At 50.2% G+C, this 15,239-nt stretch overlaps 2 protein-coding genes across 4 annotated transcripts in view; both read left to right on the plus strand.

The window, feature by feature from the left end:
- Positions 1-488: 488 nt before the first annotated feature.
- Positions 489-15,239, plus strand: part of LOC142579648 (uncharacterized) — a 57,968-nt gene continuing 43,217 nt past the window's right edge. Inside the window, exon 1 of one of the 2 annotated variants that reach the window (XM_075690057.1) lies at positions 489-644. The gene's annotated coding sequence lies outside the window, so the exon portion shown is untranslated. The remainder of the gene's footprint in view (positions 645-15,239) is intronic. The other variant, XM_075690058.1, reaches the window with a different exon arrangement.
- Positions 6,801-13,783, plus strand: LOC142579647 (uncharacterized). 2 transcript variants are annotated; one of them, XM_075690056.1, is made up of 2 exons: positions 6,801-6,938; positions 10,175-13,783. In XM_075690056.1, the coding sequence occupies exon 2, from the start codon at positions 10,231-10,233 to the stop codon at positions 13,297-13,299; it is 3,069 nt and encodes a 1,022-aa protein (XP_075546171.1). In that variant the 5' UTR covers positions 6,801-6,938; positions 10,175-10,230; the 3' UTR covers positions 13,300-13,783. The 2 variants fall into 2 exon arrangements, with proteins under 2 accessions (XP_075546171.1, XP_075546170.1); XM_075690055.1 differs by lacking the exon at positions 6,801-6,938 and adding an exon at positions 8,454-8,638.

The raw sequence follows: 15,239 nt of genomic DNA on the forward strand, positions 1-15,239 counted from the left end.
ATGACGTCTTGAATGAATTGAAAGTTCACTGTCGATTAGAAGCATAAAAAAAGAAAAAGAAAAAGAAGGATCTGCAAATCCTCCTATGCAAGTATTTCAAAACTTGTGCTCGTGTATAGTGGCGATTGTTTTATTGTCATCTCCAGAAAATGATCATTTTCTGCTCTGTGATATGCAGGAGATTCTCAAGGAGCAACAGAAAGATCGAAGGCGACTTTTTAAGTTCACTCCATTTGTTCTTATATTCCATTTTGGCTGTCAATAGTCCTTTTCTTTTTATTTCTGTATTGATCCGGGATATGATGATACCGTCTAGTTCATTTGACAAACGTATCATCAGGACATTTTCTCCCGTCAAACATTGTTTTCTCGTTTTTTGACACAGACAAACAGTGCTGTTTAATGCATAGAGTGTGCATAATGCATATATAAAAAAAAAAAGCTAGCATAGATTTTTTTTTTACTTCACGGGGGCGCCAATGCATTTGAGACACGTACGCAAAGCCTTTTCGGCTTCATATAAAAAACCCTCGCACACCTCGGCCAGTCACTTTCATCGAAAAAACGGTCACCCAGTCACCACTTCTCCTTCCTCATCATGGGTCGCCGTCAGTGAGTACGGGCCAACTTACCTCCGGCAAAAGGTAAGACCTTCCGCACTTAGTTGAACACCGAGTTCGTCGCACTTTCACAGAAGTCGTACATAAATGGTTCCTTTCGAGAGACCAAATGCATTTCGAAAGCTGTTACACGAAATGAAGCTCAACTTGGCTTCAGAACTTATAATATCGCTGAAATAGAAATGTTCACCATACTGTTGGTCAACCTTCCTTGCCACACGAAACACCTTCGCAAATGCGAACTTGAAGTGTGCTCGTGTTAATCGCACCGCGGGAGAACGTTTCCGTCTCCGTCTCTTCTTCTGGTAATCTAATGATGCTCCAATGCAATCGAATTTTAAACACTTCGCAACGCTAGGAATACGCGTCCCAGTATTTTGGTATATGCTGATTAAGTCAAACCATAGTAGCAACACATTTTCAGCATTGAAAAAAAAAAGAAGACGAGCAAATTTTGTCGCCTCTCTTGGATTACCAAACTCTTCCAAAATGCGAAACTTGTCAACCAAGTCACACGGCCGCCAAATGAGACACCGCTTCGCCGACAATAGTATCTGATTAACGGTGTAGGCAGAACGCTCAAGAAACCAAGACGACACGAAACAATTCTTGGACTTGGGACGACGTTTTAGGACAAGACTAAGTACATGCTCAGAGTTGTGGTCGTTGTTAAAACTTGGGAATGCCGAAAGCATAAGAGAATACAAAAAGACTCGCATTTACACCGGTCCCGTAAAAACATAAGTATTCCTATTTTGTTTTTTGTAATGGGCGCGTAGGTTTTGCTGTCCGTGCTTGTTTTCTGGCATTTCAAGATTAAGTTCAAGAATGGCTCCTTCTTCTAGGATTTGAACGCGATGGCTTATTTGCCCCTTGTGCCACACTGCTGCTCATTCGGCGTGCTACAGTGACGCCCCAGTCCGCTATTTTCCTCTAGTAAATCGCCTACAAGGCTACTGGCGAAACTTGCACAAAAAAAAAACGGGGAAAAAAACCAACTACCACAAGGAACTGCGACTGCCTCTTCTCAAGATTATACCCTCTACACAGACGTGCATAAAAAAATGTTCACTACCGTAATTTTCTCATCTAAATTTCCAAGCAATCTTTGTGACGCCGAGTGGTCGTAATTTTTTTTTTGATGAGCTTATCAAGCGTGGATGTGTTACGTATAATGATGCTATTATTATTATTATTATGCTTCTAGTCAGCGTTGCTGTCCAGAACACAGGTGACGAAATTATCATTGCTGTTACACGGCGTCGTCGCCTACCTAATTGCGAAGGACTCACGAACCAAACAGTGTTTTTTTTATGCTTCGAGAAGTGAAAAAAAAGGAACGTTTACTAAAAAAAAAATGATATCCTCAGTCTGCAAAAGCTCCTTCAAAGGAGCCCCGTGTGCGATCTATGATGAGTACGCGAGCGGCGTGTCGCTCCGAACACGCATTTTGAAGATTCTTCATTTTTTTTCCACCTGCGCGCTTCAGGTGCACCTTGACTACGGAATGACTCGTCTTAAATCACAAAACGCGTGCGCTCGGCCGTCGGGTTGGTGCGCGCGTGGGCGGCTGAGGAGCGCGTTGTTCCTTTGAAAGAGGCTCGCCACCGCGATGCTACTGGCGACAGCTGCTTTCGCAAGCAGAATGACCCATAAAAGCGCAATAAAGGTCCAGCAAACGCTCGTTCGCTGTGACAAACGACCAGTCTGCCGTACACGGAAGCACCGTGTCCTACGTCGACACATTCGTAGACCCCCATAGCGGCCGATGTCAGGTGTCGACAACCGATGCTTAGGTTATCCTTTCTTTTTTAATTTTTGTGCGCAATCGTGACGTTTCTTTGCGACATTCTTTGGCATGTGACTGTGAATGCATCACCGAGGTAGGAAAGCAGACGTACAAACAAATGATGCGAAAAGCGCGGTTGGCAGGATTGAGGTTCTTCTTGAGAGAGAGAGAGAGAGAGAGAGAGAGAGAGAGAGAGAGAGAGAGAGAGAGAGAGAGAGAGAGAGAGAGAGAGAGAGAGAGAGTATGAGGGGAGCGATGTAGGCAGGTTAGCCAAGAAAGTGCCCGGTTGGTTGCCCTACACAAGGGAACGAAGAGGAGTGAAAAACGAGATAAAGGGTCCCTTACCTTGGGAAGCGATTACGGGCTTAAACTTGCCGGTCAGGAAGCTACGAGATGCACATGGCCTCTTCTGGCACGTATGTGTGAGGTGTTTCTCTCTCGTAGTGGTGGAAGTGCTGCTAGCGTTGTTTCAGGGGGAGGTAGCCTGGGATTCTCGGCCGAATCAAAGGTCTGTGTGCAAGATTGAAAATGGCATCTGTTCCATAACGAACGGCGATTTTACACCGCAATAAATGCGAAACGGAGTTTCTCGTTAAATCACGAAAGCTTGACGAGCGGATTGGAAATACTGTTCCCGTGATTCGTAAAACTGGCAAAAAGCAAAAAAAAAGAAAGCGAACACGTGCGTTCTTGTGTTCTTTTTCTTCTTTTTTTTTTGCACAGTCTTACAGATTCCGGAGGATCACACCAAAGTAATGTAAATGTTACGACCCTCAATACATCTTGAGCCGCAATGTTTTCAGTTAGGTCGCCGTACTGCTGGCGCAAGGTATAAGAACCGACCCGCGGATGCTAATGCGATCGGGAGCGTGCAAGTTGCCTAGCAACACGCCTAGCAACGAAGTAGGGACCGCAAGGAGAACTTACTGTGTATGTGTTGCTGTTTCGATAAAATGCAAGATGTTGCTCCATACGCGCAACACGTTGACCAGATCTCAGTGGTCATATTGAGATTAATATACGCGAAACATGCTTTCATTTGCGTGGGCAATGAGAGCCGGGCGCAGAAACATGAGACGCTCTTTGCACGTTCGTCCCGGGATGTGTCGGATATATCCACGCAGTTGAACGGGATCTCCAGACACTGAAGCATGCCTCGTTGTGAGTAGCGGGAGCGTCCCTGTGGCCGTAGGGAGGAGCGGAGTCGGCGCTCCTCACAGAGGAAGCGTGGTCGGTGAGGTCACGCGCAGCCTCGTGAGCAGACTCTCATTGAGGTTCGGGGGAGCATCCTCGACCGGCCCTACGTGAAATTCTTATACATGTCTAGAAGGGTCCTTCCATCCCCTCACCAAAAGTTGAATAGGGCGCAAGCCGTTTCGCTTAGACTTCTGCAGACCAGCACATATCCGTGTCTGTCCGCTCCCCACGAGGCTTACCCCGACGTATGTCGCGACGACGCCTGTCCGTCCTGCGGGTAGACCTCCACTCTAGCGCACATGCTCCGGGAGTGAGGGTAGGCATACCCCAAGTTCATCAAGGAGGAGTGGGACTCGCTTCTGCGTAGCCCCGCTGTAGAAAAGCGAATCCTGACTGTTTGGCGTGCCCGCGACCGGGCCGGTGGGCTAGACCTGCCGGTCCCGACGCGAGATTAGTCACGTGCACGACGAGTTCGCCATCCTCGCCGGACCTACAATAAAGTTTCTTCACCCACTCACTCACTGAAACATGCCACCGGTTAATTTTGACATGGTTTACTTCGCTCACTTTAAGGTCGCTATCATACTCTGAATTAAAGATAATAAAAGCCACCTAACTTTTCGTTCCTCTCAACGTCAATATGTAACGAGTGTTTTTCGAAACTTTCTTCTTTGTTGGGAAAAATTATGGGGTTTTACGCGCCAAAACTACGATCTGATTATGAAGCACGCCGTAGTGGGGGACTCCGGAATAACTTGGACCACCCGGGATTTCTTTAACGTGAACCTGAATCTAAATACGCGGGTATTTTCGCATTTCGATTCCATCGAAATGCAGCCGCCGTGGCCGGGATTCGATCCCGCGACCTCGTGCTTAGCATCCCAACACCATAGCCACTAGGTAACCACGGCGGGTTCTGTTTGGTAGCAACCTGAAACAGAGTTACAAAAGAGGCATGTTTCTTGCCATGAAGCTGGGGCGCAATCTTGTTCTTCGTTTTATGGTGTTCACGGTCGCCCTGTCAAAAGCATTGACGCTACTTCCAAAGATGTGTAATCTCTAAATAAAACCAACGTAAGAACAAAGCATATTCAAAACCATATACTGTCTTATTCGGTGCGGTGCGTGTTCTTCGCCGCATTGCGTCACGGCCCTTCCTCTGCCACATAAGCCACTGTAGTGTGACGACTTGCCGCCCCTTGGAACCTGATATTAAACAGGATAATTTCGTGAAGACGGGCGGCAGACCAGCTGTTTCTATTGATGAGCGCTAAAAAAAAAAAGAAAAAGAATCGTCATCGCGAAAAAGTAGCGAACAGCGGCATCTTGCTGGGACGACCCTTTTACCGAGAATAAAATCCGCCCTCGGGTGAAATACTTCGGTTAGATGTTGCCATGCGGTGAATATTCAAGCTCTAGAGCTAAGACAAGTCTGGCGTAGGTGTAATTTTCCTATTCCCCAGAAAAGAAAGTGGACAAATCAGCTATAGCGCTAGTAAATATCTAGCTCCACAAAACGTTCATCGTTCCAGCTGTTCTATAGCGTGAGTGAAGTCTAAGAATACGTTGATTGTTTGAGGCTTGGCTTCCCAAAGCATGAGAGACGTTGTACAGGTCTACGGATTAAGTTTGACCACCTCAATGGGGTTGTTTAGCGCATCTGTCTAAGGCTCGGTGCAATGTGCGTTTGCATAACCAGTTCCCACCAGTATGCACCCGGCCAAAGCCGTTGTAAGGCTCAAGCCCACGACGTTCTCAATAGCAGATCAACAGGTTTGAAACGATACCTGTGCGCTTTATTTGTTCGCTCTGTCAGCGGACTAAAACGAAGGAAGCTCGGATACAATTGTACAAACGTGATTTGTGCAGTCCCGTGAGCCTCATGTGGCTTTTCGCTTGAGCGTCGCTTTCGGGCGTCACGTGTAAAGTGCTAACTAGGCCGAACGTTATTTCGTACCTATTTCTGACGTGGCATCGCCGCATGTATTTATCGCCACGCTATACGTCCAAGATTGAAGTGGGCAACGCATGTGCGTCAAAAAAAAAAAAAAGAAGCCTAATCTGCCTGTTTATGCGTCGGGACGATCGCTTGCTTCGACAATAATATTTGGGGTTTTACGTGCCAAAACCACTTTCTGATTATGAGGCACGCCGTAGTGGAGGACTCCGGAAATTTTGACCACCTGGGGTTCTTTAACGTGCACCTAAATCTATGTACACGGGTGTTTTCGCATTTCGCCCCCATCGAAATGCGGCCGCCGTGGCCGGGATTCGATCCCGCGACCTCGTGCTCAGCAGCCCAACACCATAGCCACTGAGCAACCACGGCGGGTCGCTTGCTTCGACAGTTAGGAACTTTTGGGACCCTTTGTTCGCGTGGCTGTAGCCATACGACAGATCAGATTACTTTTTTTTAGCCGTATCTGTTTTGCGCTTATATCATGACTGTAATGGAAAGCGCTCTGGGGGGGGGGAGGCATTGAAAATCCGCTCACACGGAAGGATCAGAACACTGACTGCATCGTGCGGGTGGAAGTAGATGGAAGTAGAAGTAGTAGAAGCAACAAAATGCGCCCAATATGTCACCGTTACATGGAGTTTCCTACAAAAACTATGAGCAGGAAATTATGGTACTGCGATTTTTAAGCAACCATGGGGAACAATACGTAGCCCACGCATTTGTCAAATATTCATGCTTGTGGCGTCAGACATCCTTGTGACATTACTTCTTACACTTCATCTTTCACAATTTCCCAGCAACACTCTTATGAAAATTTCTCACCAAGCGTGCATTTTCTGAGTACAGCGTCAGTGGTATTTTGCGCAATTTTTTGTGGACAACTCCGTGCGACGTTCCTCTTTGTTGCCGTGCTTTTAAGACAAGCTATTGCGGGTGTCCTCAAGTTTGCAAGAAGAACTCGTGCTTGTTCACTGCAGCGCGGCGCCTTCGCGTCGCCGTCCTCTCGCTGCTCGTCGTCGTCGTCGCCTCGGCGAGTAACAGCGGCGTCGGTTAATCCTCGTGCAGCTGCCGGGCTCACCGGCGAGCGTCAGAGTAATCATGAGACCGAAGATGGTCGATCGGCAGCTGGGGTCTGTGTGGTAGGGGGTGGGAGGAGGGGGAGGGGAGGCTGCTGCCGGCTACGGGCAGGCTCACGTGCTCGCGGCGGCCGTATTTTTCTCGCGTCTGAGCTGCGCTCGCGACCCATCAGCCCTCCGCTGCAACCCGTGCGAGTGAGGAGGGAGGCAGCGCACGAGAGCCCGAGCCTTATAAAGGAGAATCGACGGCCGGACTCCGGACTCCACGGTGGACGACGCCTCTTCAAAAAAGGCAGGTGAGTCTTGCTTTTGCTTCCTTGATCGCGGTGAAGAGAGAAAGGAAACAAAGATTGACCGTCCGAGGGCGGTGTTAAATATCGCGCCGTTTTTCTCAGATAAGGAAAGATCAGACTGCTTGGGCCCTATGGCCTGCGTCGCCTTTGACGTTGATGAGATGGAGGTCCGCTGCTGACTGCCACATTGGAAGTAAAGCCAGTAACCTAGCCTAGGGAACGCGTAGTGAACACGCTATTCGATTTCCTAACAGCGATAAGAAAGACTTGCCCGAGTAAACAGGTTATATTGACTGGCGGGAAAGTGGTGCAGCTGAGGGGGAGTAAGAAAAGAAAGATAACAGATTTGCACTTGCAGGTGAGGGTAGGGTTAGCGGACCAACAATATTAGCTGTGCAGTGCCCCACCAATTCGTTGCGTCACCGAAGTATACTTGGATGGAGCGCAATTCAACGCAGAGTCATTTCGCGCTGACACGCGAAAAAGAAAAGCGAATGGCTGCCGTAATGGTGCCATGTTTGTGACAATCGTACTTGTAGCCGCCACGAGAGTATGTTCTAGGATGCATAACGCGCGAGATAATGCAAAAGACGAGAAGGAACGAGAGTCGATGACCGAGATGCGTCGTGGCACGTGCTATACATGTGTTTGAATCAGAGTACACGAGTCTCGTATCACTCGTTTGTACTTGCAATATTAGACACGCTGAAACAAAAAGGAACCGAGGAGGTCGAAACATCCTGCGAGAACTGAGACACGATAGCTCGCTGCTGTCACAGGAAACGGAGAGGGAGATAAGAAAATTTAAAGCGGTGGCTACTTAGCATCCTCGACGCGGGAGATGCGGATGGCAAAAGCTCCCGCATACCAACGGACCGCATTCTCAGTTTAGCGACGGCGATTACCGCGACGAAGCGCGCACCTTTCTCCCGGGGTAAGACGAACCGCCAGAAGACGTGTCGTGTGTCATGCATCGCGGTGCTTAACAGCCTGTCAACCCGCGTGGCTCCCGCTTGCAGCGAATCGAGAAAGCGCAACAGCAGAGAGGGCGTCTTTCGTTTGTTCGCTTACCGACGTAAATCTTCGCCGAATCGAATATGTCGCGTTAGGCAAGCACTGCCGTCGCGACAGGCGACGCCGTGTCGTGCCACCGGGAGGTTAGATGCGGAGGTGGATGGCAGTATGGGGAAGGGCTTGCCCACTGACGGGAGGGGGGGGAGGGCTTAGAGGGAGGGGATGCGGTTCGAAAGCCTTCGTGGAAGCCGTAAAGTGTCGCCTTTCTTTGATGGCGCTTGAGCCGGAGAAAGCTTGAGCGCTCGCGAACGCAAACCCCGGCATCGAGAGCGAGACAGGGAAAGGGACGCGGGGCTGCGGGATTGGCTGCCGCGCGCCGACGTCTCCAGACGGAGTTCATTAGAGCAACCATTGAACGGGGGCAACTGCCGGAAAGCTGTCATGCCTGCTTGGTCATATATTTGCGGGCCGTTGGCCGATAAATAAAGCGCGCTTGATAAAAGGACCCTTTTCGGACAATCCGCTCCCTACTACACGTAAGCCGCCGGAGCTTCCGGTCCGGAGCCGTCGGCTTTGCGAGCAGCAGCAGCAGCAGCAGAAGCAGCCGCGTCCTGGTCTTAGGGGCCCCAAGCTGCCGGCTTCGGGTTGAGGCTTCCCTAGACAGCCACGGACCGAGCACAGAGCTTCTCGTGAGTAGGGGTTGAGGCTTCCGGAAGCAGGCGCAGTTGTTAGATTGCGCGCCGGATAATCGGGCGTGGAAGATATCTAATGGTTGAGTGCCGTGGTGTTACGCTCGTCATGCAACGGCTGCGTTCTTTCAGCTGGGTCCCTCGAGCACGTCATAAACCCTGCGATGGCACTGTGGTAGAAATGTTGACTCGGTGACTTCTGTCTTTCCAGAGCTCGAAGATAGCTCTTATCTCACCGGAATTTTCTGGAGCATGCTCAGAGGAGCGTCCGCCACGTTTAGGTATAACTTTGTCGTGGGCGCCGTCATTGAGGCTACGTATGCAGACCAGGTTCTAATAGAGTTGCTTGGTAGAGGTAGCAGAAGGTGAAAAAAAAAGGGTTTCTATTGGTGAGGCATGGTTTTCCATGAAGTTGCTGGCAAGCGACGTGTACTGTAAGCTCGCGCCATCCTCTGCAGAATATGAATTTAGTATTGAGTTAAACAAGTATGACTGAACGAAGACAGTTGGCTGAGTGTGAGACCATTTTCCATTACACTGGCTACGGGGCACTAGTTTGCCTAAAACGATGCAACGAAATGTCGGAAACTAATTTTACAGATACGAAACTTCTGGTGCAGCCATCTCAAAGATTGTTTAGTAGTGAACGCCTAGGGACTCGTGTGCTAATCGCGAATGAGTTCTTCTGGCTTTCACACCTGCATTTAGGATAATATCACAGGGAAAACCCGCTGCCGCTTTGCTTGAGAGCAAGAACTTCACAGGGAACTGGTCGAGATGCACGTCACCTATGCTTATTGGATAACAAGTGAAGTGTCATGACGACATGCTGATGTGTTCTCGTGTAAGCTGAGATCCAAAAGAGTTTACGGGACCCTGTGAAGAAAAACGGAAGGATTTGACGTTCGTGTCATTCAGTGCCATATTGTGCATTGTTTCTGCCCTGCAAGGTGCCAAAATGGTTAAAGCGCGATGTCACCCTAAAAAAGTTATATAAATTGAATTAATTGTCTTTCATCCACGAAGAAAGAAAGAAATGAATTTATATAAATCACGTATTCTAACCTAATCCCCCTGGGCGTAATCTGAGCAACGATTAGCAGGAAGTTTCCAAGCATTCTTTTAAAGTTCACACAAGAAGAGCGACACATGAGAAGGTTTATCGCGATCGCCACAATGGGCTGTACATGATGCCTTCCTTTCCGCGAGAAGTAATGTAAATGTACCCAGACCCCAATGGGCAGCCTTCTACGCCGTAACCTGTCAGCTAAGGCTTGTGATAGTAAGGCTGCGATTCGAGAGACCAAACATGTATTAGCGGTAAAACGTCTTGTGCGTGCGCCTGAGAACGGAACAAACGTTTATCCTTGTCGCATGTCTCAAACGCCGGAGAACATGCGTGAAAACTCGGAATATTCGCCAGTGCGGCCGAGTTGTCTGTTCCCCCTGCAGGTTCCGCGTTTCTCGGAGAGTCTATGCGTGCGCTGTGTGCAGTGTGCAACCCATGACGCACGCGACTCCCACTTTCTCTTGCAGTGTACGGTGAGGGGTGGCTCCTATGCCCGACCGGCACCGGCGTTCGCAAGACGAAGATGCTGGCCCGCCTGCTGCCGCCCGTGCTGCTGGTGCTGTGGGCAGCCAGCGAAAGCGGCCGCTGTGATGTGCCTTGTCCGGCGTACTGCGTCAATTCGTTCGCGGTGTTCAGGCCCGAGGACAGGCGCATCAGGTGGATCAAAGGCCCGGACGCCTCGAGCTTTGTGAGGATCTTCAAGACAGTGTTGAATCCCGGGTCGTCGACGACCACCGTCACGATACGCATCAAGGGCGTTGACGTTCCTGTGCCTTCAAACTCAAAATCTTTGATTTTGGAAATACTGAAGAGGCACCCGGACCTCGCCGAGATTATAATCGATTTCCTGCGGGATAGGCCCTTACACCCGTCGGGACGCACGCCCAATGGAGGTGCGATGCAACCGGATTTGTTGACGCCGCCCTTCGATCACGGCAACCCTTCTGGAAGTGTGCGGGCTTCTCATCCGATGCCTGGGTTTCCTGGCAATCCGTCCGGGTCAATTATATCCCCTGGAGTCATACCTTCATTCACTGGGAAACCCGGAGTGCCTACTGAAATGACAATGTTCAAGCCTGAGTTACCCATTCCAGGAAGTCCGGGAATGCCGGGAGTGCCGGGAATTCCGGGAATGCCGGGTATGCCAGGTATGCCGGAAGTGCCGGGTATGCCGCGTATGCCGGGTATGCCAGGTATGCCAGGTATGCCGGGTATGCCGGGTATGCCAGGTATGCCGAGTGTTCCGGGTGTATCGGGTGTGCCGAGCATGCCGGAGATGCCGGGGGTGCCAGGAGCGCCAGGGATGCCAGGAGCGCCAGGGATGCCAGGAGGGCCAGGGATGCCAGGAGCGCCAGGGATGCCAATTATGCCTGCCCTTCCAGAGCCCGGTGGGCGCTATGTACCTCCCGACGTTATGAAGCCCGTTGAAATTACGACCGGTTCTCAAACCGTGCCACCGGACATTTTATCTTACCTTGAGCTTCTCGTCAAAAATCCTGATTACTTTGTTCCCATTTACAACATTCTGATCAATAAGGGCGTCCGATTTCCCGACGTTACGAGGCCTTTCACTTACGTTATAATTAATGGCCGGCACGTCAACCTGCCTAGGGCTGTCACGGTACTTTTTACGATACGGATCAACGGTCAGCCGTTCGTGCTGCCTAGAGACGCTCCGAGGCTGGCGTCCTTCATTAGCCAGAATCCGGGTCAGATGACCATCATCACGACGATACTACGGCAGCTCGGTGCAGTTGTGACGACAAACCCTTCCGGCCAAATTACGGGCTTCACTTTGTTTGGCAGGAGATATCCTCTTACAAACCCAGTCACCACGCAAGTTGTCGTAAACGGCCGCCGGTTCACTTTGCCTCGAGACTTTACGTCCTTGATCAGCTTCGTGCAGAGCAATCCTCAAGCATTCCACAAAGTACTGCCTATTCTCGTTACGCTTGGCGCTCGCCCTCAGAAGTCTCCTACCGGGGAAATTAAAACGATCACAATTAACGGCCGGAACTATCCTGTGCGCTCCGTGGCACCCCTGCGCGTCACTATTAATGGACGAATGTACACCATTCCCGCGGACCTTGACGTCATACTGAAGCAGCCTGGTAGCATTAGCGTTGGCGAACTCATCGGCGCTCTTCAAAAGTTACGCATCCCCGTGACTGTAGACCCGGACACTGGAAATGTTGTCGGGATCGTCATGGACGGTGTGCCTATCCCATTCCCCGTGATTGTTCGCTTACGCGTCAACCTTGGCGGCCGAGTCTACAGGATACCACGTGATCTTCCCGCTGTCGTCACCTACCTGGAGCAGCATGGCATGCCTGCCAAAGTCCTGTCGTTCTTGTACAACCAGTTCGGCATCGTCCCAGTGCGAGACAGCAGCAATGCCGTGACAGCGATATCGTTCAACAAACGCATGTACCCCGTGAAGCGTCAGTCAGATACCGTAGTCAATATCGGAGGAGGACGCTTCACGCTGCCCAGGGAAGCACCAAGGTTATTGCGCATGCTAAAAGATAACAGAATCTCCATTGGACAGTTTCTGATCGTAATTCAGCAGGCTGGCTACAAGCTCATACCGGGCCCCGATGGCGTTCTTCACAGCGTCCAAAGGGGATTTGACGTGCTAGAATTGCCAATGAATATCCGCCTCATTGTGAACATCAACGGGGTCCGCTACAGGCTGCCCGCAGACCTGCCTCGAATCGTTCAGGTCTTACAGACCATAAGGAATCCCAGCGGAATCCAAGATATTCTCGGTAGCCTCCAGAAGATGGGAGTGATGTTTCAGAGGAGCGCAAGTCAGGTCACGCTCATTTTCAATGGCCAACGCTACTCATTCCCGTACATTATTGGCGGCCGCGGTGCCGGCGGGGAACCGTCCGCGCCTCCCTCGGGAACGATGACCATTCGCGTGAATTTAAACGGCCGCTGGTTCTCGCTTCCTGAACAGATTCAGGATATGATGACCTTCGCGCGCTCCAGCGGACCGGTGGCTATTCAGATTCTCATTAAGACGCTGCGTTCGCAAGGCATCACTGTCAACATGACACCCGACGGCGGTGACATCATATCAATAGTCATCCGAGGCCAACTCTATCCAGTGCAGGGAACCGGCCGGGCGCCCTCCGTCGCCGGTGGCGTCAGTGACGGCAGGAACGTGCAGGTCATCATCCGGGGCCGTACTTTTATGATTCCTCGGGACATCAAAATCCTTCGCCGTTCGTTGCCAGGTTTCCAGTACGGTGAACTCATATTAGCGCTGCATCGCGTCGGGGCCTTGCTCGAAGTAGATGAGCGAGGTAACTTCTACGGCATGCGCATCCAAGGTCGGCTGATCAAGTTCGCCGTCATCTTCCGGGTGAACGTGATGCTGGAGAAGAGCGGTCACAAGTATCGCGTACCGCTAGACCTCGCGGAGCTGGCTCAAGGACTCTCCAGTGGCCGGAACTGGAACTGGAAGATCGTCCGAAAAGTGCTGTACAACTCGGGCGTCGAGGTGCAGGGAGGCTCCGTTGGCGCTCCTCGCGCCATCGGATTCCAGGGCAAGTTCTTCGAACTGCGCCGCATGATCAAAGGCTAGACTGATTTGCCCACCTTTCGAGTCAGAGATCTATACGTATAGGTGCAACGTTACCACTTCTCTCGACCTTCGTGGCGAAGCCGCGTACTTCGCTATTGTTAATAAATAAAACGCACACTCTGCTTAGATTTTTCCACGCAGTGTTTGACGAGCTGCAACGTGGCGCTGTTGGGACACGTGTCAAACAAAAACTCCCGTGAGGCGAAATTATCGCTCTTATGACCGCGATTTAACATCACGATTGCTTCTGCGGACATGGAGTGTTCCCCCTTTGAACCGAGGTGGAAGCTACGGCGTTGAGCGTGAGAAAAACAATAAATGACAACAAACCACTTATTTCTCTACGGGCGAGAGCTGGTTGTGATGTTTCTCGCCTAAAGACTGCCTATTCGAGCTTTTCTCTTCGCTTGTGAAATGGTCATATCACAATGTCACAATACCCTTTATTTTCTCTTCATTAATAAATACAAATACATAGCATACACTGCGGACGCTTGCTCGTTTAGCTATCTAATGCGTGGGCTTACAGAGCACCGAGAAAGAGAGAAATCCGTGAAAGAGTGCTTTGCGATTGTCCAACGTGAGGGGATTGGTGATTCTCGACAACAGGATGGGTCAACACTACGATAGCGAAGACACTGTCACTGTCTAAACGGGGACACCATGTACATAATTTTTTTGCGAGCTCTATCTGTGTCTTCATGGATACTGAGCTAACGGAACGACGCGAAATTTCTTAGCGATGCTATACCGCACATGCTTTACCATGCAGGTTTCAAGTGTGAAGTCGATAGATCACCTCCCTTGACGGATGGCTCAAGGCGCTCTTTCCAAAGACGGTCTCATATTACATTATTTTCCACGTTTTCCTGCTGGCGCATTGGGCTAATTGATCACGTATGCAGGCATCTATAATGATATCTAGCGGCGTTGTTTTGCAATGCAGTCAGCCTTGCGCTTCATGTCGTTCTTGTTTCGCAAACGCTGCGATAAATCATGTGCTGCTCGGTCACGCAGTATGAAGAGTTCTGGAGATGCGCTCGCGCAGGCGTTTTGCTTCTAACAAGAAGCATCCTGTTTAAATGGCGCAAGGTAAGGCGGCATTTTCATATTTTTCGCTGCTGTGAGCTCGTTCCCAAATGCTGACTATGCTAAGTGCCTCATGCCAGTATATTAAGGGTATTGTTTGTCCGTGTGGAATTCAGTGACGCATATGTGCGCGCCTGCGTGCGTGCGTGTACGATGCGCTTCACAAGTACAAAAAACACCGACACAGTGTATCCATATGATTACGCTTTCAACGCATGAGCACATAGTCGCGAAATGGTTGTATGACCAAGTCTCGCCCATTTAAGCGGCGTGCACGAATGAAAATTAAAGTTTTCTGCCGTGCTGCGAAGGCCCGATCCGCACATCCGCTGAACGCAGGTCGCCACATAGGACGTAAGCCATAGTAAGCGCCGACTTGCAGAGTGTCCTAGATTGTATGAAGAATTAAATGACAGCTCATACTATGTCGAATCACTTGTCGTGCCATCCCATAGCCTACGGGCAGCGGAATCACGTCGGGAAGAGAAAGAAAATACTTCGTAGATGCCACTGCAAGTTGCCGGTATATTACGAGATCATTTCCTTTAGCTCAGTGCATGCAATACCAGTTATCTTCGAGGCCATTAGAGTTAAGTAAAACCTCAAGTGTCAGCACTTACTGTCCGCATTGGGGTAGTGAGAGGCCGAAGTGTGAGATGCAGTGCTGGCGCGCACCTCTCGAGCTACGTTTTGCATTACGCCGGCCTTGAATTGCGATGTGCGCATCACAGGAATACATATGATCAGAAAAATCAGAAGGCCGCTATTATTTTCGGTCGCCCTTTAGCCCTTGCTTTTCTGTGTCTTGTAAATGAGCCTCTCTTTCTTATATCTCGTCTGAGTACTCTGAA

The sequence above is a fragment of the Dermacentor variabilis genome, chromosome 4, assembly GCF_050947875.1.
Source record: "Dermacentor variabilis isolate Ectoservices chromosome 4, ASM5094787v1, whole genome shotgun sequence".
Lineage (NCBI taxonomy): Eukaryota > Metazoa > Arthropoda > Arachnida > Ixodida > Ixodidae > Dermacentor > Dermacentor variabilis.